The 24,705-nt window shown below is 39.2% G+C and overlaps 1 protein-coding gene across 5 annotated transcripts in view; it reads right to left on the reverse strand.

Moving 5' to 3' along the window:
* The window catches only part of TMTC1 (transmembrane O-mannosyltransferase targeting cadherins 1), a 260,735-nt gene that overhangs the window by 109,867 nt on the left and 126,163 nt on the right, over window positions 1–24,705 (reverse strand). For all 5 annotated transcript variants that reach the window (XM_049694189.1, XM_033430160.2, XM_049694188.1 and 2 more), the window contains one exon: window positions 12,153–12,342. In XM_049694189.1, the coding sequence (XP_049550146.1) occupies window positions 12,153–12,342 (190 nt within the window). The remainder of the gene's footprint in view (window positions 1–12,152; window positions 12,343–24,705) is intronic.

The raw sequence follows: 24,705 nt of genomic DNA on the forward strand, positions 1-24,705 counted from the left end.
ATTATATTTTAGGTGAGAAAAAAGTTTGAAGACCCTATTGTCAACATTTTGATGTGTAATAATGTAAATATAGAAACGTTAACGCTTGTATGACAAACTCGTTTTCTTTCTAATACTCCATGCTGCCTCTTTAGGCAAAGCATGTGTAAAAGTAAGGCATTTTAGTTTAGTTTTGTTTTCTTTTTTAATGAGGGGATTGATTCTCCCCACGTTGCATTTATCACTCCTTTATAGGCTCCTTGGGCTTTGTACTTAGAGTGAACCACCTAGAGAATCTGGCAATCAATCACTTCAGTCTCCTTTGTATTTTCCAATACAATAAGCATTTCCATTGGGTTTTCTGTTTAGAGGAACTTGTTTTAGCTGCTTTTAGTCTTGGGCATCCTAATTACGTATTTCATGGTTTTCTTCAAACAATATGGAAAGGGTGTGCTCCTTTAAATAGAAATGTCACATTCTCAATGGAAATAATGACAGAATGCCTTCAGGAGTTACAAAAATGTCTTTTGACCTTTTTAAGAGTTTAAAACAATCAGAAGCATTGCAAGGCTAAGTGGTAATGAGTTGCTTTTATGAGTGTATAAATCATTAAGTTAAAAGAAATAGTAAAATGTGTTAAAAATTAAGCTTATCACTCAAAAGGTGACAATTATTCTGAGTAAAAGCAAATAATAATACAGACTATAAAATCTTGCTGAGAATCATAAAGCATACAATCAAGAAAAATAAATAAAGCTGTTACTGATGTCTGAAAATTCCTTTTTTCCATTATGCAACTATCTAAGTTTCTTCCATTAATAAATTCAGTTAGTCTTCCAGCTAAGGTATAAACATCAGAGGGGTAGGTAAGTCATTTTCTTATTAAAGAGTGTGACTTGTGAAAATGTAATTGCCGTGTGAAGACAAGGAATAAAACAAATTATTTAAGGATGTGAAAAAACTCCTGCCAGGCCCAGATCAAAAGCCAAGCAGAGCAGTGCAGCCGAACTGTGTACTACACCGAACATGAAAAGCATCTGCATTAGGTTCAGATGCAGCACAAGGAAAAATGACTTCCCAGGTGACATATTAGTAACAGACAACAAAGAATGCCTTGGGAAGACCGCACAAGGGCCTCTGATTTTCAGGTAGCCACTGAATAAAAAGATGCATCTCCAATGGCTATTTTGTTCCAATACCCAGCACTGAGTGGAATGGAGAAATCTGGTAATGACAGTAACAGGTTTTAAGAACAACAATAAAAGAAAATGAATCTTTTCTTGTATCTTGCTTATTCTGGTAAACTTTCAAATACCCTTAAAAACATCTATCATATTTCTATAGTTTGGAGGTTTAGGTGATAACTCCAATGTTCATTTGTACATAAGTCAGTGATACTTGTCACTATTCTCTTTCTCTTGATAAACATTCATTTTTTGAACTAGATAGAGTAGTTTTATGTTAGGATTCTGCCCTTATATGATATTTGAACATATCTACTTCCAAATTCCAAAATACGCTTAAACATTAAACACCTGCAAGTATGTTACTACTCTTAGCTCTTAGGTCAAGAATTTAAACCTCTGTTACCTAGGATGGGGGAATAAAGGGAGGTGGGAGGGCAGGATCAATCTTCAGCAGTGTTATAAATATTTTTTGATGATCTAAAGCATGACTGTAAATTGAAATATACAGAATCAAAAAAAAAAAAAAAAAAGCACTTGGGCTTCCCTGGTGGCGCAGTGGTTGAGAGTCCGCCTGCCGATTCAGGGGATGCGGGTTCATGCCCCGGTCCGGGAAGATCCCACATGCCGCAGAGCGGCTGGGCCCGTGAGCCATGGCCGCTGAGCCTGTGCATCCGGAGCCTGTGCTCCGCAACGGGAGAGGCCACAACAGTGAGAGGACCACATACCGCAAAAAAAAAAAAAAAAAAAAGCAGTCAACTGGGTTACGTTTTTTCAAGACTGGTTATTCCTACAAAAGGGAAACAAGAGGCCTTATCCTCCTGACTTTGAGCTGTGACAATTTCTCGATGATGGTGATGGTGACAAGGACTACAAAAACAGCTGTCAGGTACTCAGTGTTTCCCACATGCCAGCCACTGTGCTGAGTGTCCAGTGTGGTTTGCCATGGTTCAACCTCACAATAACTACGGTGCAAGAACAGGGCTGAACAAGGTGAGCTCACACGGGTCAGGGGCACAGCCTGGCCTGATTCAGGTCCGTGCTAATCATTCCACTCTGCAGCCTCCCCTCGTCCCAGCCTCGGGACTCTGGATCTGGAACTTGGGGCAGTACTCCTCCGCACCTGGGCTGCCTCTTACATGGAGGGGCCTGGCTCCCACCTGAAGTTGGTGGTCATGCATTTAAAGTAGACTACCAAATGAAATTAGAGTGACAGAACATAAGCCACAATTTGTATCATGTATGGCAAAGCAGTGATGTAAAAGTATGTGGGAAGAGGCAGTAGTAATGGATCTTTAAATGTGTTCCATTTTAAAATAAGGTGCAAATTCAACTTCTCCATTTTCCAACATCACATCTGATGAAGTGGTAAGCTCACTTTCCAACTTTCATCAGAAAAATGACGTCAACAGAAATCTCAGCTTTAGCGCATGGCCAAAATTGACTACAGGTACTGCCTTGGAAAACTGTGACCCGGTAGTAGGACATTATCACCACAGGTAAAAGTGGCAGGTGGAGAAGCCAGCTGAGGGCAGTAAGAAGAGCCTGGATCAACTAGGCTGGCCAAATTTGAGACAGAGAGACATCCCAGACAATGGTTCCTCCCAAAGCACTGGTGGTCACAGACAGATGGACCATGGCAAGACATCACAGGGCCTCTTCTATCAGTGATTGCAGGGGTTCCAAAGCAGGACAAACAGGATGGATTGTAAATGAGCTGGAAAGATTGGACCTGTAATAGTATGAGGAGAATTCTCATGAATTGAGGACAAAGGATGGAGAACGTGAAGCTTCCAGAGAATGGAAACTGAAAAGAAAAATGTAGCCCAGAAGAAAAGAAAAAAAACCCCATTAATATTGGCACAAAGCCATTAACCATTAAATGCAATCTTCATTCCTCAAGTTCAATTTTATCTTACCATTTGGTATACTACAACACGATGCTTATTTTACCGGGTTTCATAATGTCTATTCTGGAATTTAAAAGAGTTATTCCACAGTGATCTATGTGACACAATAATACCATAACGTACTATTTGGATAAGCTAAATACAAAGTAATTTCCAGAAATCTGAAAGCGTGTTCAGTTCAACCGTATGAATCTATGGTAGTACAATGTTCTACAGCAGGGGTCAGCTAATTTATGCGACACTGGTGGAGTTGAATAGTTGTGACAGACTGTATGACAAAACCTCAAATATTTTCTGTCTGGTTCTTTGCCAAAAGAAAGAGAAAAGTTTGCCATCTCCTGGTCTGCCCTATTGTATTATGCTTATTCTCATAAGCTCCTTCTGTGCCAAGTGCTTTTGGGAATGAGGTAAGAATGTCAATGAGAAAATAATCACTTTCCGATCTCTCCCCCTGTTGAGTTGTGTGGGCGTTTTAATGAAAGAGAGATCTAAGGCTGACAGTCTCCATTTGTCCATCTGTCTGCTCTTTCACTGGGTGTGTTGCTGGAGGCTGTGATACACACTAGCATGGAGGCTAATCGAGAGCAAGGCTGGGAACAGGCATGAAGGGAGATCTCAGAGAAGAACACAGCCACCTCCCGAAGGAGAAGATTCAGCCTCTCCATTTCCACCAAGTTGTCACTGGTGGTCACCTCCACTGGTCAGGCTGCACATTCATCCCTATGCAGACCTGAGAATTTGACTTGTTTTCCAGGGCCCAGAGACGTAGCCGATGATTGGTGCTGGTTTCAAGGGAATGATGTAGAAGACTATGAATGGAAAATCTGGGGCAAAGCTGTGACCTCTACTGAAAAGGAAAACAAAAAAACCAAACAAAACCAACCCTTAAAGCCTCATACCTGGGGGAGTGGACCTCCACTGCTTAATGTCTGTTCTCAAAAGACATCTCATTGTTGAGGTTATTATTGGGAAAGCTGGGTATCGTTGACTTTCCTCTTTTTTCCTCATGTTTTACTTTTTTACAAGCATGCCCCGTATTATAAAAGATATAAAAAAAAATCTTAACATCTCAAATACCTTGTGAGAATGTAATAAAGAATCAATAACAAATAAATTACTCTTAAATATAACTTAGTGGTGCTTCCTCTGTAACACAGGAAATCGCATTAAAGGACATGGGAAAAGGGCAAGTATAAAGAGTAGGACCAACGGTATTAACTCCTGTAAACAATCCAAATTAATCCAAACTTTCCTGACATGCCTGACATATGTCACTATTTTATTGCAAGTCAACAGTCTGATGATGCACAGTCTGTAAGAAAAACCCAAGTACATTTTCGGCCTATTGTTCTCTTGGTCTATAAATATTCACTATTCATAGAAGAGAATGGAATAACCAGCCTCCATGGCTTAAGTGCTCTTTATCTCTACTGTACATACATTCCAACAGAGAGATTATCCTCATCACAACGAGTGAGAGCAAATTAGTTCACTTTAAAATTCATTGTTAAAAAAAATTCAATAATGAGTTTCTAGATTGTTCTCTACATTATGTAATATAAGCTCAAATGTATTCCTCGTCAATAAAGGGTGTGAAGAGAAGGAGGTGATGGAGAGGCACAGAATAAGACAAATTTCACATTTAAATTCTCAAAGATGCAAGTGAGCTCTTTTATGATAAATAATAAACTACTCCCTGAGGTCTTAAATTTCTTATGCCATGAAAATAGGACAAATTAGAAACACTCTTTAAATTAATTCTGTGATTATTTCTAGAGAAAGAAAACCCTCAGATTCTGAGCCCTAGTTCTTCCACTCAACCCTGGACAAAAGCTTGTCAAAATTCAGACATCCGCTCTCTGAGCTGCTTACCTAGAGGGACACTCTAACTGGCTGTGGAAGTGGCCTAGAAGGGTCTGGTTTATAATGGTGTGTAACTTAACTTACTTGTATAAAAGAGAGAATTTGTTTTTGTTTTCAATAAGTGTAAAAATGTACAAGGACAAATGTTCAAAGCAGGCCTGCAGAGGGTGGGTCTCGGGGTGTGGTTGGGAATTGGGAAATAACTGCTGTTTTATTTCTTACATGTGGTAGTTTGTTGCTTTGTAAAGTCAAAATATTTTCCAGAAAAATTCAATTAAGTATAAATACAATTGTATCAGGGTAGATTATATCCCCCTCCTCCAGTGCCCTGGTTGATAACAAGGTAGGATGAAAGAAGTGAGTTTGGTAAATTGGAGGAGAAACAAAGATTGTAAACATACATATTGCCCCAAAGCTGGTTAATATTAGCAAAAGAAAGATTTGTATGTCTTATAGATGCCTTATGGACCCCAAGGCTGCCCTTTTCCTTCAACCCTCACCTCTTATCTTCCACAAACACATATACAGAAACATCTAGATTCTTTACAAAGGACCTGAATTCTTTCCCCATCTCATTCCCCTCCATGGCCAGACCTTATCAACAAGAAAATCAGACAAAACCATCCAACAGTTAACAGAGTCAGAGACCCTGTGGAAAAAGCATGGCAGGTAAAAAGAAAGTAGGCAGAGGCTTAAAAGACCTAGGCTTGATCCTGTGCACACACGCGTGCACGAACACACACACACACACACACACACACTCCATCATCTCCTGGACATCATTTCATCTGGCTCTACCCTTGACCATTCTGCTGCAGCTGTGTCAGCTTCCCTGCTGTTCTGTGAACTCTCCACTACTTTCCTGCCTCAGGGTCTTGGCACTTGCTTTCCTTCTACTTGAAATACCCCTCCCCCAACAGCCAAATGGCTCATTCCTTCACTTCCTTTATATCTCTGCTCAATGTCATAATATCTGTGAGGCCAGCGTGACCTCCTCCCAGCCCTTATCAACACCTGGCATGTAACGACAAATTTTAAGTGTTTAACTGTAAGCTCCATGTAGGCAAGACCTTCATTTTGTTCCCTGCTGTAATCCTGGCCACAAGTAGACAATCAACATTAAGAGAATTAAAGAGGAAGAAGTAGTGAGGCTAAAAAGAACATACTCTCCCCTGACTAGAAGCCCAGGTGGCCTTTGTATGATTGAGAATCCATCAAAGGTGAAATAAAAGAAATATTTTCCATGATTCCCTGGACTCAATGTTTATGCTTGTTTATCCAATCATTTTTTCCCCTGGTAATGTATCATATGGACTCACTATCTCAAAATTGAAGGAAATAGCCAGGGATTATAAAGTAATTTCAATCCAACACATTGATGCAGTACACACATCATTTAGAAATACTCTAGGTGGACAGAGCTGTGTTTATTTTGCTGACATTATTGTAAGCATTTCATCCACTGTTCGTTTTTAGCACGGAAAAATGTCCGCAAAGCAAGACCTCTATTTTCATAAAATCTTAATTCTACTGTGTATTGTCTTGGAGTCAGAGCCCTTATGATCCTGTCCTTAGTAACTAATCACCACATAGAATAACCAAGATTATCTCCGCTTCAAGAGCTTACGAATTAGCAGGAGAATCTGAGTTTTAAGACCTTCCAATGTGTAAGTAGAAAGGGCAAGTAGCCTCCAAGAATTGCCAGAGGCTTTAGTTAATGTTTGCGAAGAATTTTCAAGATGAAAGCCACCACAGAAGAGCTAAATCTTACTATCACCACAGCTGGAATGCTTTGCCAACGTTTTTCCTGATGCAGTAAAGTGATTTTGGAACAAATTCCATGAAAGAAAAGGATTAACAGCCTTCCAACGAGGAAGTTTCCATTCATTCATCATGTTACCACAGACACTCTGGGGATGGCCAAGGTTCGCCAATGTGCAGGGGTTTACTGCCAGCATGAAGGTCCAACTTTAACATAACCTGACCAAGGTGACAGCCTGTGGGGACTCACCACTCCCTTTAGTTAGCTGGGAGAGTGTCAAGAAAACCCCTTCCTAACATACCAGTCCAGCACTCTACCACATTTGCTCTTGCAGATCAATACCAGTATAGCAGGCACGTCAAACCACACTGAAAGGCTAATAAAACAAACCTCATATTGACTCCCAAACATTTCACACCAGTATTGAGCACAGTCTTTTTTAGGCTTTAAATACAGCTCACTTAAGCAAAAGTTTCTGCATACCAAAACTGAAAAAGAGTTTCTAACTTTTTATGATCTTATTCATTTAGATAATGTATATTGAGTGGCAAACAATAAAATTTAGCTATTAAATATTGGATGTGACAAACTCTTGGTGTTAGAAATATGGCATTGAACAAAACAGAAAATAATCTCTGTCCTCGTGGGGTTTATGCTCTAGTTGGAGGAAATAGACATTACATAAAGTAACAAAATTATATAGCATCTTAGAAACTGGAAGTATAGTGAAGAAAAAGTTAAGTGAAAGGGAGGTAAGATGTGGAGCAGAGGGTATGTGATTGCATTTGAAATAGGGTAGTTATGGTAGCCCTTACTGAGAAGATGAAATCTGTGCTCATATAAAAATTAAGTCCAAATGGATCAATAACCTAAACATCAGAGCTAAAACTGTAAAACTCTTAGAAGAAAACTGAGTGGGAAATCTTTATGACCTCGAATGTGACGATGGAGTCTTAGATTTGACACCAAAAGCAATGAATAACAAAAGAAAACAATAAATTAGACTTCATTAAAAACTTTTTTGCATTAAAGGACATTATCAAGAATGTGAAATTACAATTTAAAGAATGGGAGAAAATATTTCCAAATCATCTATCTGTTGGAAATTTAATATCCTGAACTCTTACAATTCAACAACAAAAAGACCACCCAATTAAAAAAAATGACCAGAGGGGCTTCCCTCGCGGCGCAGTGGTTAAGAATCCGCCTGCCAATGCAGGGGACACGGGTTCGAGCCCTGATCCGGGAAGATCCCACATGCCATGGAGCATCTAAGCCCACGAACCACACTACTGAGCCAATGTGCCACAACTACTGAAGCCCGTGCGCCTAGAGGCTGTGCTCCGCAATAAGAGAAGCCCCCGCAGTGAGAAGCCTGCGTACCGCAACGAAGAGTAGCCCCCACTTGCCACAGCTAGAGGAAGCCCACGTGCAGCAACAAAGACCCAATGCAGCCAAAAATAAATAAATTTATAAAAACAAACAAATAAAAAAACACCTTGTTAAAATGACCCGAATAGACATTTCTCCAAAGAAAATACACAGATGGCCAAAAGGCACATGAAAAGATGTTCATCACTGATCATTAAGGAAATGCACATCAAAACCACAGTGAGATACCTCTTCATGCCCACCAGAACAGCTTTAAATAAAATAATACAAAATAACAAACATTGGCAAAGATGTAGAGAAATAGGAACCCCTGTACTTTCCTGGTGGAAAAATAAAAGGGTGCATCCACTGTGAAAAACAGTTCCTCAAAAAGTTAAACAGAATTATCATATGACCCAGCAATTTCACTCCTAGGTATATACCTAAGAGAAATGAAAAAGTATGTCCAACACAGAAACTTGTACACCAATGTGTATAGTAGCATTATTCGTACTAGCCAAAAGGTGGAAACAGCCGTAATGTCTATCAACAGATGAATGCATAAACCAACTGTGGTATATATCCAATGAAATATTATTCAGTCAAAAAAGGAACAGAGTATTGATATACAGTACAACTTTGGATGAACTTCAAAAATACTATGCAAAGTAAAAGAAGTCAGACACAAAAGGTCACATATTGTATTACTGTAATTATTGTATAATTTATTTTATATCCAGAATAGGCAACTCCATAGAGACAGAAAGCAGATCAGAGGTTACCAGGGGATGGGGTAGGGAGAGTTGGGAGTCATTACTTAATGGGTATCGGGTGTTTTTAACGAAATTATGAAAGAGCTCTGAAATAGAACAGGTAAGTAAACAACATTGTGAACACACAAGTGCCACTAACTTGTACACTTTGGAATGGTTAATTGTATGTTATGCAAATTTCACCTCAAATAAAAAAACAAAAATATTTTTCATCAGATTTTCAGGATCACATATTGTGTTTTATATTCTACTTTAAGTTCTGTATTCATTCTAGCCTTTAATCTATTTGTAACATTTTAATCTTTTTTTAAAACACACCTTTGTTGAGATACCATTCACATACAATAGAATTCACCCATTTTATGTGTATATTCTGATGAGTTTTGGTAAATGTACATATAATCCAGCAACTAAAACCACAATCAAATTTTAGACAACATTTCACACCCCCAAAAGTTCCTTCAAGTCTTTTTTACAGTCAATTCCCAACCCCAGGTTTTCTTGTCATTAAAATTCTGCCTTTTCTAGCCATATAAAATTCTAGAAAAGGCAGAATTATAATGACAGACATTTCATATGAATGGAATTATGCAGTATTTGATCTTAAATGCCTGGTTTCTTTCACTTGGTAAGTATTTGAGGTTCATTTTTGTTGTTTTATGTGTCAGTAAATTATTTGTTCCTTTACATTTTTCAGTAATTTACCACATTAAGTGTATCCATTCCCAAGGTGAGGTCACTAGACGATCTTTATTTTTCAACTAGTATAAATAAAGCTGCTATGAATATTTACTTGTAAGACTCTTGTATGGACATAAGTTTCCATCTCTCTTCAGTAGATACTGAGAAGCAGAATTGCTTATTTTTATGTTTAACTTCTTACAAAACGGCTGAATTGTTCCAAATTGGCTGACCCATTTTTTATTCTCATCAGTCATGTATGAGGCTTCCAGTTGCTCCACATTCTTAGCCAGCACTTACTATGGTGAACCTTTTTAATCACAGTCATTCTATAGAGTGTATAGTGGTTCTTTTTTGTGGTTTTGAGTTTCCCTAATGACTAATGATGCTGAGCAACTTTTCATGTACTTATTACCCTTTGTATATCTTCTTTTGTGAAGTGTCTATTTGAATCTTTTGTCCATTTTTAATGAGTTCCCTTCTAATTACTGAATTTTAAGAGCTCTTTAAATATCCGAGATACAAGTCCTTTGTAGCTATATGTTTTGCAAATATTTTCTCCCAATTTGTAGCTTGCCATTTGATTTAATTAACGTTATCTTTTGAGGAACAGAGTTTTTAATCCTGATGATGTCCAGTTTATCAACATTTTCTTTCATAATTTGCACTTTATGTATCCTAAGAAATCTTTGCTTAACACAAGTTCACAAAGATTTTCTATTTCCTTTTAGAATTTTTGGTGTTATTTAACTCTTTTGTTTAGGACTATGATCCACTTAGAAATACTTTCTAAGGGTATAGTATGAGTTAAGGGTTAATGTTCTCATTTTTCCCTTACAGATAATTCGTTATTACAGTATCTTATATTTCCCCATTGAATTACATTGGTAACTTTGTTAAAAATCAGTTAAGCTTGTAAATGTGAGTTTATCTTTGGAATGTGAATTCTATTCCATTTTCTACTGACTATTTTTTCCTGACTTTGGGTCACCTATTTCTTTACATGTCCAGTAATCTAATTAAAAACCCGGCATTGTGTGTCATACACTATAGTGACTCTCTATTCTAACGTTTTTTTTTTTCCTTTTGCGGTATGTGGGCCTCTCAATGCTGTGGCCTCTCCTGTTGCGGAGCACAGACTCTGGACGCACAGCCTCAGCGGCCACGGCTCACGGGCCCAGCCGCTCTGTGGCATGTGGGATCTTCCCGGACCGGGGCAGGAACCCGCATCCCCTGCATCAGCAGGCAGACTCTCAACCACTGCGCCACCAGGGAAGCCCTCTCTATTCTATTTTGTTCTTCTGAAATTTGATGGTTTCCTGTTTTAATATATGATAAACTTGCCTGGATTCAAACTGAAAAATCTCTTTTTATGTAGAGAGCTGAAATTTTTGCCCAGTGGGATTTTATTTGTTTCTTTCTTTCTTTTGCCTGGATCGCTGGGGAATCTCTCTTGTTCTTGCATAGCTTTGTGATCAGCCAATGATTTCAACAGAGGTTATATACAGACAACTAAAGCCAGTGAAGCTTCCACCCTCTGCCGCCCAACCTGCACTTGTGTTGAAGAATTCATTCAAATTTGCAGCAAATAAGTAAGTCTCCCCAGGCTTTCAGTTTTGCTCGCGCTTTCTAGGATGTCCCACGTGCACATGTTGTTTTCTCATTCATCCGTGAATGCACGGAGAGTGTTATCTCAGCCCTTCTACAGCTCTCTTGCTTCCAAAATCTACCCCTTAAATTGCTGGCTGCTCTGCTACTCTCCCAAACCAAATCAGCCACCTCCAGCCAGTAAATCTGTGAGGTTTTTTGTTTGTTTGTTTTTGTTTTTTTGTGGTATGCGGGCCTCTCACTGTTGTGGCCTCTCCCGTTGCGGAGCACAGGTGCCGGACGGGCAGGCTCCACTGCCATGGCTTACGGGCCCAGCCGCTCCACGGCATGTGGGATCTTCCCGGACCGGGGCACGAACCCGTGTCCACTGCATCGGCAGGCGGACTCTCAACCACTGCGCCACCAGGGAAGCCCAACCTGTGAGTTTTTAACACTAGATCTGGGGGGATGGGAATATTCTCAGGCAAGAAGCATTTTATACAAGGCAGTAGCAGTTTTTAATAAGTAAATATTTTCAAGTTCTTTGCTGTCTTTGATCATTTTTGAAATGGTTACATTTAATAATTTTTTCCACGTTCCAATATTTTTCCAAGTTCCCAATATTAAAACTTTTAATAAAGTTTTGTACTATTATCTTTTTTTTTGAGGTGAGAATCACCCAGCCAACTCAGGTAGGCATTTATTAGTGTAAGCAGAATCTTAACCATATTTAAGAACTTATGAACATGTTATCATTATCTCATTTATCATTACATGAAATCAAACGAATTAGGTCAAAAATGAGTCAAACACTGCAAGAAAAAAGTTTCTCATTTGCAAACATTGTAACCTTGGTCTATTAACCCCGATAAGATCTTTAAAATATATATTACCTTTCTGGAAAAATTTTAAATACACGAAGTTTTTTAGATGAATGAGTAAATTCAACTTAGACCCACACCCCCTTGCAAAAAAAAAAAGTTACTGAGTATAGAGTATCTCTCTTGAAATGCAGAATTCATTTGAATCTTAAGAAAATTACCTTGACGGCTGCTAAACAATGAAGGCTCAGTAAGGCCATCACAACTGCCAGAAGGATGGTGGCTAAGTTCCGCGTGTCCCATATGGTCTCTACCAGAGGAATACTGCCCACCTGCCAGTCATAGCACAGGGTAACAGGTGCAAGCAGAAGCCACACGTTGAAGGCCAAGAGGTAGGAATAGGTAAGGAATCTACAAAGAGAAGAAGAGTCACTGAAACATAACTCGAGATCCATGACATTTTGCAAACATTCATTCACCATGTTTCTATTAAATAGCACTTCTATACTATCAATGTTATAGAAAAGACAAGGTAAGATGGAAAGTCATTCATTCATTTAGTCATTAAGTTGATCATTTTGGAATCTATTTAATAGCTGCTACTCACTGTGGTAAGTGCTGGCCTTTCAATGATGAATAAGACAGAGTTTCCATGACCTATATTTAAAAATTATCATAAATAAATACATAACAACTGAGAAAAATGGTATAAATGAAAGCATATGACATGAAATGCTGCCCTATTGGGTACTATTCCCTGGGTAAGAGACATTTGACCTGTCCCTTTTTAATAGTGCCCCAAATCCCGCAGTAGATATGAAAATATTAACCATTTTATAATAGATTGATCCATTTGGAACTATTTCAAAAAAATAAAAATATCTGTGGTAAGGAGATAAAGTCTCTTACAAATTGAGAGGCTAGGCTTTAAGAGGAGGGAAGTTAACAGCTGTCCTTGATAATAAGAATAGCCAGGTGGACCTAGGGAAGGAAATTTATGAATGGGGATGTTACTCCTGTTTCCTGGCTGTGTCTAGGCACTAAGGCATTCTAACTGACCCCCTTCCTTTCAGCGTAGAAGAAACTAAATTTACTTAAATTTGTTCAGTAAACACAAATTCTTTAACTTGTGTTCTAGACCCTTGAAAACTGCAGAACTTTCAGCATATAACAAACTCCATCCAAGCCTCTGCATTAGGGGATGGCCAAACTCTAGTATGGCTTTTAGCAGCATAAGGCCATGTTCCTGGGATGACCCCAGCCCCTCCACTAAAATGCCTGCCTGAGAAAGATCATCATTGCCAGGAGAATTTACCTTTTTCTAGTTAATCCCTGACAAAAAGGCCCCTGACCTCCCTTTCTTAGAGCACTTACTACAAAGGACTTACAGTTGGGAATATGTACCTCTTACAACTCAGAACTGTCTTTCTCAAGGACCTGAGAGTCATTCCTTTAAAATGTAATCATCAGAGGAAGGGGCCTGTCTCTCAGACTGTGGGAGGACAGAATCCTAACTCTGATAACTGCCAGCCAGCAGACACAGCCTAAATGCACTTAGACGATCAATCCTTTGTAATTTCTTACTTCTCTGACTCTGCCGAGCCCCTTTTGCCGCCCCTCCCATTCTCTCTTTAAAATACCCAGTCAACCCTGCGCAAATCAGAATGGAGCTCAGCTCTTTCCTGAACTGTCAGTAGTTACTGAATAAAGTGTGTTCTTATTGCTCTAACTAATGTCCAGCTGTGTTTATCTTTGACACTCTACATGGGACTAAACCAGAGAAATAGATAAATCCCTTGCCCTCAAGGAATGTAAAATCCAATAGTGAAAATAAGATACGCAGAATTAAAGAGGCAGAAGGAGATGAGTGCCATGAGGGTTCAGAATGTGAAGAGAAGAGCTCCCTCATCGCCAGATCCTTTCGGAGGAAACCTTGGATGCGCAAAGAAGTTGGATCAGATAATTTCTAGGCTACTTTCCAATGTTAAGAGTCAATTCACCCTGAATTCCTCTCAGTAAGTAGCTCTGGTTTAGAACACCCCTCCTAGCCCTTTCCAATTTATCTCCTTCCCTTTCCTCCTCTTCCTCCAAGGTTGGCCGTGGAAAAATCATTAGCAATGATCAGGAAAGGCTCAGTGACGGGGATTCTTCACTGCCTTTGCTCTCAAACCCCAACAGAGAAATGCGTCAGATATTTCAATGGTATTTCTCAACACTCCCCTCCCTGTTGTTATTTTAAATAAAATATGAATGTATTTTAGTGCAGTATATACTGAAAGTTTGATGAAGTCCAAGCTTTGTTATTTATCAAAGATAAAAACAAGTCATCTTATCCCTTTTAGGTTTGGGCCTGTGAAACTGCCTCGTGAGAATGCCAGCTCCACAGAATGATGACTGGGTCACTTAGGGCTTCTTCTTTTCACAGAGCTTCTAAGCTCATGCTATATACTTCTTAGCTCAGTAAAGATTCTTCATGACTTGGCTTTAAAGGAGAATGTTCAACCACCAAACTTAGCAGGAGAGTCACACACAGCTATGTCACTCGGTTACATCCCAACTCTTAGGAATTACTTTAAAAAATAGTATCTCTCCTTCTTGCTATAATAGATCTAGGCAATGACCATAAATGGCTGCTGAAATTGTTAGGTGAAAAGCTGATGGGGTATTTTATAATGGATGGATCAGGCTAAATCAGATACCTAGAACTTACTAATCAATTTTAACATCACAGAAAGGGAGACTAATTCCTGATGGAGATACACAGAAAGCTGATGGGCTGCTTTTTTATTTGAAGCAGTCTTGTCAAATAAAAAAGAAAATTAAACTTGACTCTAACCAAGCACTTTATTACCAGTTTACATCAAATACAGAAAACACCAGAACATGTTAAATAATACCACAGGGAGGCAATACGCTAAATCCAGAATGTTACGAATTCCATGGAAAAAATGACGGCAGTTTCTTCAACAAATACATTGCAATGGGAGGGGTATAAAAGGGGAGAGGGCACCTATAAATTAAGAGACTTAAGAGACATATCAAACAAAGTGCAGGTTTTGTTTAGCTGCTAATTTAAACAAACTGCTATTAAAAATAACTGCTTATGAGACAGAAAAAATGAAACGCTGATTGGATATATGATAATAGAGAATCACTGTTAATTTCTAAAGCATGATAACAGTATTGTGGTTCTAAGTCTTTAAGGGTCCTTGTATTTCAGAAATACATACGAAAATATACCCATTTGAAATGAGATTATGTCTGGGATTTGCTTCAAAATGATGGATTGAAGCGACGCGGAAGAACCGGGTGGGAGTAGGAATGAAACAAGATTGGCCATGAACTATGACTGGGAAAACTGGATAAAGGGTAGGTGGGGATTCTTTATGCCGTTTTCTCCACTCTTGTACATATTTAATATTTTTCATAATAAAACAATTTTTAAGTAGTGATAAAGGCAACAGAATTGCAACAGGAATGCTTTCTTAAGTCTGGCTGCAGCTTGACCATGGAATAGCTGCAAACACCATGCAGAAACTTTTAATGTTCAGTTCACATTTTGAACTTGCCCTGCAAGTTGTCTTCATTCAGTCTCTTATATTTTCTAGACTTGCAATACCATACTGACAAAAAACAAATATCAAGAATAACATTTTTTAAAAGTTACAGTCTCAACGTAGTTACTTACATATTTTTTTAAATTGCTCAGTTGTGACTTTTTACACAGATTATAAGCAAAATAGGTCAAAAAAGAAAAGTAAACCACAGAACTAAAACTTCACCTTCCTATAACACTAGAAAGGTCAAAACTATTAACTTAACCCAACACTATTAACTTAACTAACCCTCCTTTATTTTTGTTGAGGTATAGGTGATTTGTAATATTATATTAGTTTCAGGTGTACAACATAGTGATTTAAAATTTTTATAGATTATGCTCCATTTAAAGTTATTATAAAATATTGGCTATATTCCCTCTGCTGTACAATGTATCCTCGTAGCTTATTTATACATAGTAGTTTGTACCTCTTAATTCCTCACCCCTACGTTGCCCCACCCCCTTCCCTTTTCATAACCATTAGTTTGTTCTGTATGTGAGTCTGTTTTGTTATACTCATTTGTTTGTTTTATTTTTTAGATTTCACATATAAGTGATGATATACAGTATTTGTCTTTCTCTGTCTGACTTATTTCACTAAGTATAATACCCTCCAGGTCCATCTAAGTTGTCACAAATGGCAAAATTTTGTTCTTTTTTATGAGACTGAGTAATATTCCATCATATGTATATACCACAGAATCTTTATCCATTCACCTGTTGATGGACACTTAGGTTGCTTCCATATCTTGTATTGTAAATACTATTACTATGAACACTGGGGTGCACGTATCTTCTCAACGTAGTGTTTTTTGGGTTTTTTTGTGATATATACCCAGGAGTGGAATTGCCCTTTTTAATATATATATATTATCTCCATTAGCTCAGAAATATACATCTACCTTTTGTGCATATGAACTCAGATAAATGTTGCAAGTAAACTCCTTAAATACTATTTGAAATACTGAAACAGCATTGGAAAATTTTTGCAAATTTAAGCACAAAGAAGCCACTTGGAATCACCCCGAAAGCTAATTACATTTGAGAGGGCTAGTTGAGCTAGCTGTAATCAGCAACTGATGTATTTCTTTTTAACTCATTGACTATGAATTACATTTCAAACTAACCACCTTGCTTATTTCTGCAAAAATTTCAGAAATAAAACAATCTTTGAATATCTCTGTCCCACTGGGTTTTCTTTTTTAAAGCAGGGGCAAAAATAAAATGAATTATTTACCAATTTTCTACCATGAATTCTGCTAACAGGAGGAAAGCCACTAGAATATCTGGCAACAAAATGGCATATACAGCACAAAAAGCCAGGAATTCAGCTTAAACAACTTAGTGATGTATTTTCATTCATAATCCAGGAATGAATGAAGAGGTTTCAGCATGAAATACATGAAAGGGAAAATGAGGCCGGTGGGGAACTGGCATCAAATGGCACCTAATCAAACTGTGGCCCTTTTTTTTTTTTAAACATCTTTTTTGAAGGATAATTGCTTTACAATGTTGTGTTAGTTTCTGATGTACAACAAAGTGAATCAGCTATATGTATACATATACCCCTATATCCCCTCCGTCTTGAGACTCCCTCCCACCCTCCCTATCCCACCCCTCTAGGTGGTCACAAAGCCCAGAGCTGATCTCCCTGTGCTATGCGGCTGCTTCCCACTAGCTAGCTATTTTACATTTGGTAGTGTATATATGTCCATGCCACTCTCTCACTTCGTCCCAGCCTCCTCTTCCCACCCTGTGTCCTCAAGTTCATTCTCTACGTATGCGTCTTTATTCCTGCCCTGCCACTAGGTTCATCAGTATCAGTTTTCTAGATTCCATATATATGCATTAGCATAAGGTATTTGTTTTCCTCTTTCTGACTTACTTCACTCTGTATGACAGACTCTAGGTCCATCCACTTCACTACAAATAACTCAATTTCATTCCATTTTATGGCTGAGTAATATTCCATTGTATATATGTGCCACATCTTCTTTATCCATTCATCTGTCGATGGACATTTAGGTTGCTTCCATGTCCTGGCTATTGTAAATAGTGTGGCACTCTTTAAATCTAAATCTTCTTCTTTTTTTTTTTGCGGTACACGGGCCTCTCACTGCTGTGGCCTCTCCCGTTGCGGAGCACAGGCTCCGGACGCGCAGGCTCAGCGGCCATGGCTCACGGGCCCAGCCGCTTGCAGCATGTGGGATCTTCCCGGACCGGGGCACGAACCCGTGTCCCTTGCACACAGTGGACTCTCAACCACTGAGCCACAAGGGAAGCCCTAAATCTTCATTTTTATCAAGAAAAAAATTAGAGTGCTTTAACTGCTAAAATATAAATAAATTCTGTTGTCTTTGAAAAAACCTTTTTGGCTAAGAAATAACATGAGCCTAACATAAAGATGCCTATGATAGGTACATATGAAAAAACCATGCACTGCAAGCAGAAACATGCAACACTTGCTTGTTTTATATAGAAATGTTTCTGCTCAAAAGATCCTTCTTTCTCTTTCATCTACAAAATCCTCCACCATTTCATAAATACGGGACACTGGGTCCACTGTATACACACTGCATCCTCTTGGGAAGGGCACTGGCTAACACTGTCAAAATAGTCACGGTACCTCCAGAGTGGAGCACCCCACCTCACCCTGACTCTACCTCTGTCCACTGGGTTTGGTGATCTGTCCTGCCCCTCCCTAGGCTCTCCCTTATTTTTATCCTCACAACTCCTGTATTCCATTGGTGCTTCAAAAGGATCTCCATGGGCTTCCCTGGTGGCGCAGTGGTTGAGAGTCCACCTGCCGATGCAGGGGACATGGGTTCGTGCCCCAGTCTGGGAGGATCTCACATGCCGCGGAGCGGCTGGGCCCGTGAGCCAACGAGAGAGGCCGCAACAGTGAGAGGCCCGCGTACCGCCAAAAAAAAAAAAAAAAAAAAGGATCTCCATAGTTTCACTGTATCCCAGCAATAATGACAGGCCTTTGTAGGCATAACCTGCTTATTGTCATCATCAGCATCTTCTCCTTATAACCTTCCCTGGGACTAGCCGAAGAAAGCCATTTACTGAACTAAGTTCTCAATGAACAGGAGACCCTGACATGAACTCAATAAATGTTGAACACTTACTCTGTGCACTTTTACAGGTGCTGAAGGGTAATCAGAGCTAGCCCTCATCTTCCACAAGGACATTTTCACAGCATCGGTGGTGAGAAGACATGCACATATTACATGGTTGGGTAATAGTGAAATATAGACTCCAAATTTCAGTGGAGTTCTAAGAAGTGACAGATTAATGAAAAACAGAGGATTAAGAAATGCCCTCCCAGAATCTATGCAGAATTTAAATAGGTGGAAAGATGGCAGATAGAGAATCCAGGCAGGAGCCCCAAACAAAAATGGCTTCAAATTGTAAACGAACGTGACACTTTCTGAGGACAGTTAAAAATATGGGTAAATTAGAGTACAGGATTAAAAATGTATAATATACAAATGATAAGATGACTCCTGCTAAAATGTCTAAAATGAAAAATATTATGTCAAATGTTGGTGAGGATGTGGAGAAACCAGAACTTTGAAACATTCCTGTGAATTGATTAAACCATGTTGGAGAGGTTCAGGCAGTTTCATGAAAGTAGAATAAATGCATACTTCATGATGTAGCAATTCTACTCCTAAGTTCCTACCCAACAGTGCTGTACACATATGTTAACCAAAAGACATTTACAAGATTGTTCATAGCAGCACTATTATTTTTTTAAATGTTTATTGAAGTAAGTTGATTCACAATGGTTCAGGTGTACGTCAAACTGATTTAGTTATATATGTGTGTATGTATGTGTGTATATATATATATATATATGTGTGTATACATTTATATTCTTTTTCAGATTCTTCTCCAATATGATTTAGTACAGGTATTGAAAATAGTTCCCTGTGCTATATAGTGGGTCTTTGTTTTTTATCTATTTTATACATAGTAGTGTGTATCTGTTAATCCCAAATTCCCAATTTATCCCTCCCCCTCTTTCCCCTTTGGTAACCATAAGTTTGTTCACTATGTCTGTGAGTCTATTTCTGTTTTGTAAATAAGTTTATTTGTACCATTTTTTTAGATTCCACATGTAAGTGATATCGTATGATATTTGTCTTTCTCTGTTTGACTTACTTCACTTAGTACGATAATCTCTAGGTCCATCCATGTTGCTGCAAACGGCATTATTTCATTCTTTTTATGGCTGAGTAGTATTCCATTGTGTTTATTTATACACACACACACACTCTCACACACACACACACTTCTTTATGTACTCCTCTGTCGGTGGACATTTAGGTTGTTTCTATGTCACGGGCAGCACTACTATTAACATCCCCAACCTGGAAACAACCCAGATGTCCATCTACGATAAAAATCGATACATACATTGTATATTCATTGAATGGAAATCCATTCAGCAATGAGAATGAATACAACAACATGGATGAATGTCCCAATGGGTAATGTGGAACAAAAACAGGTGACACAAAAGAAAAGAAAATCAGGGAAAACAATTTATAGGCAAGGATGGGATGACTGGAAGCAGGCCCTGATCCCCAGCACACAGGGCTGGGGCAGAAAGCTACAAGGCGAACCCAGCTGAATGGCTGGTGTAGAAGCTTGTCTACGGCCCTCAACCCTTAGCTCCTTGGTGGCAACAGAGTAGAAGGTGCCAGACAAGTGCTGAGGCCTGCCCTTGGGGCATTCCATCCATGAGCAAAGGCCCGTAAGTAGCACTGAACACTGATACTTGCTGCTTTAGCACCTGGGAACAGAGATGGCAAGACCATTTCCAACTACTCATGAAATAGGAAAAGAGATCCAAGGGGCTCTCCAGCCAGTTTCTCATTGTGTTTTGTTTTTAAAGTTCTTCCAGATTATGAGGACCAATGGTCTAATCAAACAAGTTAAAGGGAGAGTTATTTTTTAAATTCCCGTAAGAATCAGAGGACAGGAAATTAAGAGCAAAACCAGACTTCTTAGGAACCAGAACCAAGCAGCTACAAGAAAGGTAGGCTTCTCTCTAGGCCACGGGCCTTCTTCACGGCTGCTCTGCTTCTCTGAGCCTTTGCTTCATCTCCTCCCTCTGCTCGGGGGCTCCTTAGTCATGCTTCTCATGACTGAGGCTGGAGCATGGTCGTCAGGGCTGCCCAGCCCTCCTTTCCTCCTGCCTCCACACACCTGTCACTTCAGTCTTCACAGCCTCATTCTTAGGTTTCAAACTCCTGAGAGCAGCACCTGACTGGCTCACCTCATCTTTCGGAATCAACTCTCACAGGTTGGCCAAACTCCAATTCCTGATTCTTCAGGTCCCAACAAAGGTGTCACTTCTTCTGACAGGCTTTCCCTGTTACCACTCCCCCCCACCCCCAGGCCAGGCTGGAGTCCCCTATATGAGCTCCCACAGCCTCGGGGCTTACACACTGCCCTGTAACTTCCCGTTGATGATGTGCCTGTCTTCCCACTAAAACAGAAGCTCCTCGGGGACAGGGTTGAGTCTTATTTATTTATAGTTATTTCCCCAGCACACAGCTCTTTAAGTAGATAGGTTTTCAGAAATTAACCTGATAGTAAAATAATGCCTAAAAATCTTTAAATTAGATACTTTTATCTTGGCCTGAGGCAACTATATATTTTTCTAGTCCCATAAAAGATAACTGCTAGACTTCCAGTTGTCCACACTTGTAGCTAAAGGGCACAGACTGAAGATTCTGCCCTTGTGTAGTCCCCTCAGCACCTTGTGTAACGCTGGCTACTGGGACACCATCTAGTAATGAGGAGTGTCTGAGTAAAGGCACTCACTCCCCTCACATGTCACAGAGCATCCTTATAAAGCTATGCCAAGCTTACTTTTTCTTATTTTGCCTTAAACTGCAATGAATAATAGTTCAAATGAGAATTCTTGTTACCATGGATAAACTATAAAGTGAATCTGAAATGCCATTAAGTCTCTTTGACCTTTTAAATGCACCATTAATACAGTTATCTTATTAACAGAGACAGTCTCCTCAGAGCAGAAAATATGAATTTCAACATCTAAGACTTCCAGCAGCAACTTCTTACCCATTTATCTCTAAAAAGGTAAATAATTCTTTCTGCAAAATAAATACTAGGTTCATTTCTTACCTAGAGTCTGTTTCTCTCTATAAAGCATTTAACATCTTTATTTCAAACCAACGCTCAGGTGTAACTTCCACTGAGCAAACATACCAACTGCTGACCATATATACCTCAGGCACAGGTTCCAGATTCCACACAGAATCCCGGTGGTCTATTAATGAACTACATCCAACAACACTGAACATCCCTTAGGCATGTACAGCATTTTCTAGCTTACAAAGTATTTGCATATAGGGATTACCTGATCCCAACTCAGTCCCTACCCTTCTTGAAGCAAGGGAAACAGCCTTAGAGAGGCAGACTTGTTCAATGCCCCGCAAGAGGCCCATAGGAGACCCTGCATACAAGACAGGGTTTTCTGGCTCCTCATACAATGTAGAAAGGAAATATGATGGGTCAAATACTGGTATTTCATGGAGAAACACCTGCCTGAGATTCTGACTTATTCCTTGAACAGTGCAACCTGGATGAACTTGATCTTTTATACCAAAAAAAAAAAAAAACACACAACAAACCTTTAAATTTTAGTCGAAGCAGGGCTGACAAACTTAAAACCAGCGTGTAGTCACCTCTCCAACACAGTAAACAGATGACTGCTGATGGAAATATTTGTTAGAGCATCATACGGCAAGAAGTAGAATCAAATTAAAAGCTTGGGTTTGGCATTTTATTCATTATGAAAAGCAAGTTTTGCCTTTATGTTCCATTGTTAGCAAAAATAAAAGAATCATCTCTAATTTTTATCAGCTTCTCATGGATTTAATATTCTAATGGAAACACAGTAAGTAGATTTAAAGCATTCTATATTTTCTTTAAGCCGTAAAGTGATCTAGACCAGCCTTTCCCAGCCCTGCTCCCTAGTCCACAGGTAGAATTTGCTACCACCACAGTCTCCCTCTTCTGACTCCCTCCTCTTTCTTCTTCGTTTTTTTCCCCTTCATTCCAGGGGTCTAAGACAATTAGAGGAATTACTATTACATAGTGTCCTTTCAGTTTGGGAAACTACACTCAGTGACCTTGACCATCTCTTTCATCCCCAAGCTATGTTTCTAAGAACATGATACAAAATACACGATGGGGACAACACACACCTTGTAGAGCACTCTTCAGCTACAGAGGACACAGTTCATACCTGAGGATTTCAGAAAGGGTAACACCTCCTCCTCCCCCCCAAAACAATTAGGCTGCTGATCAGACACAGAATCTCTCACCCAACCTTGTGACCCATTCAATCAGAATTTCTCCAACCTGAATCAGAAAATCTTATTTTTAGCATACTTCCCAGGGTGACTCTGATATTCACTCTAGTTTGGTGACCACTGCTTTAAAAATCAGAATAACTTCAGTTTCATTTCGTGTGTGAAGGCCCTGCTAGTTGCTGACGCGAAAACAAAGCAGCGACTTTTGCTCGACTCTCTTTAAGCACAGGGTGGTTTTGTTTGTTTTAAAAAATAATTTAAATTTTCATTCAGTTTGTTCAGTGATACGTTATGTTATGAGATAGCCCCCATGTTAGGGGCTTTAAGGGCTATAAACATTACTAAGACATAGTGCCCTAAGGCTGTAACAATCAAAACCTAAGGTTTTGTGCCTGTTTGAAATTAGCAGCTGAAAATGGAGACAGAAAAAGAAGCTTCTTTAGAAGGAGAATGTTGAGTTCTATCTTAATCTCATTATTTCATACCTTGATGTCTTCCAACAAGTAATACAAGACTTTGTCTGGATAGCTGAACAGCAGAAACACATCTATCCACTTAAGAAGATATATTCCATCTGCTTATCCAGGACCACATCTCATGAAAAAACATGATGCTGATAGGAGGCCTTACATTCACTGAAAAATCCTATTTTATCTATATCCTGGATTTGAAAGACAACCATTTTTAATATTAGAAAGGCAATACTTTTTCGGTCAAGCATATACTGCTTTATGTTCAGTTCTCTTAGAATCTGGTTAAGGCAGAAAACCAGTTACTAGACAGCAGGCAGGCACCTTAGTAGTGGAAACAATGTTATCCCTTCTGCAGGGTCCAGCTCTATGCAGAAGCCATACTTAACCTCCACTTTTGTTTTTATTTTTTATCCAAGATTTCCAAAATTGAATGTCAAGGTACCACATTTCTAAAGAGACACATAGAGAGAAGTAAATTCTGGGCTAAATGACAATTCTCTGACAGAACAAGCTGCACACAGACCTATTCCATGACTCCTCAAATGCAAGTCCACCATAACCACCAAAGCAGAATCTTCGGGCACTGGCCCCCAGCACTGATGTTTCAGCACGATTCACAAGTGTTTTCAAGACACATGCAGGTTTGGCAATCTGGCTGGAGTAAAATCATAAAGCCCGGGACAGCTGCATTCAGGGCATAATTTTGGGTGGTCATTTATAAGAAGTGTCATGAGCACCCGTGGTCTTGGTCCCTAAAGGACACTTTTTTCAGGTGGGACTAAGTTAGTCGTCACACCAAAAGATGGAGTGCAATAAAATCCCTCCACCACTCAGAATCAGCTGAGTGAAACACACGTTGGCAGACTAGAAGAAACCACCCAAACCAGAGGCAGAGGAAGGCTGCAGAGCGCATTGGGTGTGCTCTGCTAGCCAGTCCTCCAACCTCCCTGTCCTTCTCCCAGAGTTAAGCCAAGAATCCCAGCACTTGTTCTAGGCCAGTGCTATCCAAAAGAAATATAGTAAAAGCATGCATAATTTCAAGGTTTTATTAGCTATGTTAAAGAGAGGAAAATGAAACATGGTAAATTGATTTAATAATATATTTTGTTTCAAGAATATACTCAAAATATCATTTCAACATATATATAATTTATGGGGTATAATCAATATAAATGTATTAATGAGGTATTTTGCATTCTTTTATTCTTACAGAATTTTGTCTTCAAAATCCTGTGTAGGCACTTCCCTGGTGGCGCAGTGGTTAAGAATCCGCCTGCCAACGTAGGGGACACAGGTTCGAGCCCTGGTCTGGTAAGATCCCACATGCCATGGAGCAACTAAGCCC

This window comes from Orcinus orca, chromosome 11 (genome assembly GCF_937001465.1).
Source record: "Orcinus orca chromosome 11, mOrcOrc1.1, whole genome shotgun sequence".
In the NCBI taxonomy this organism is placed as follows: Eukaryota; Metazoa; Chordata; class Mammalia; order Artiodactyla; family Delphinidae; genus Orcinus; species Orcinus orca.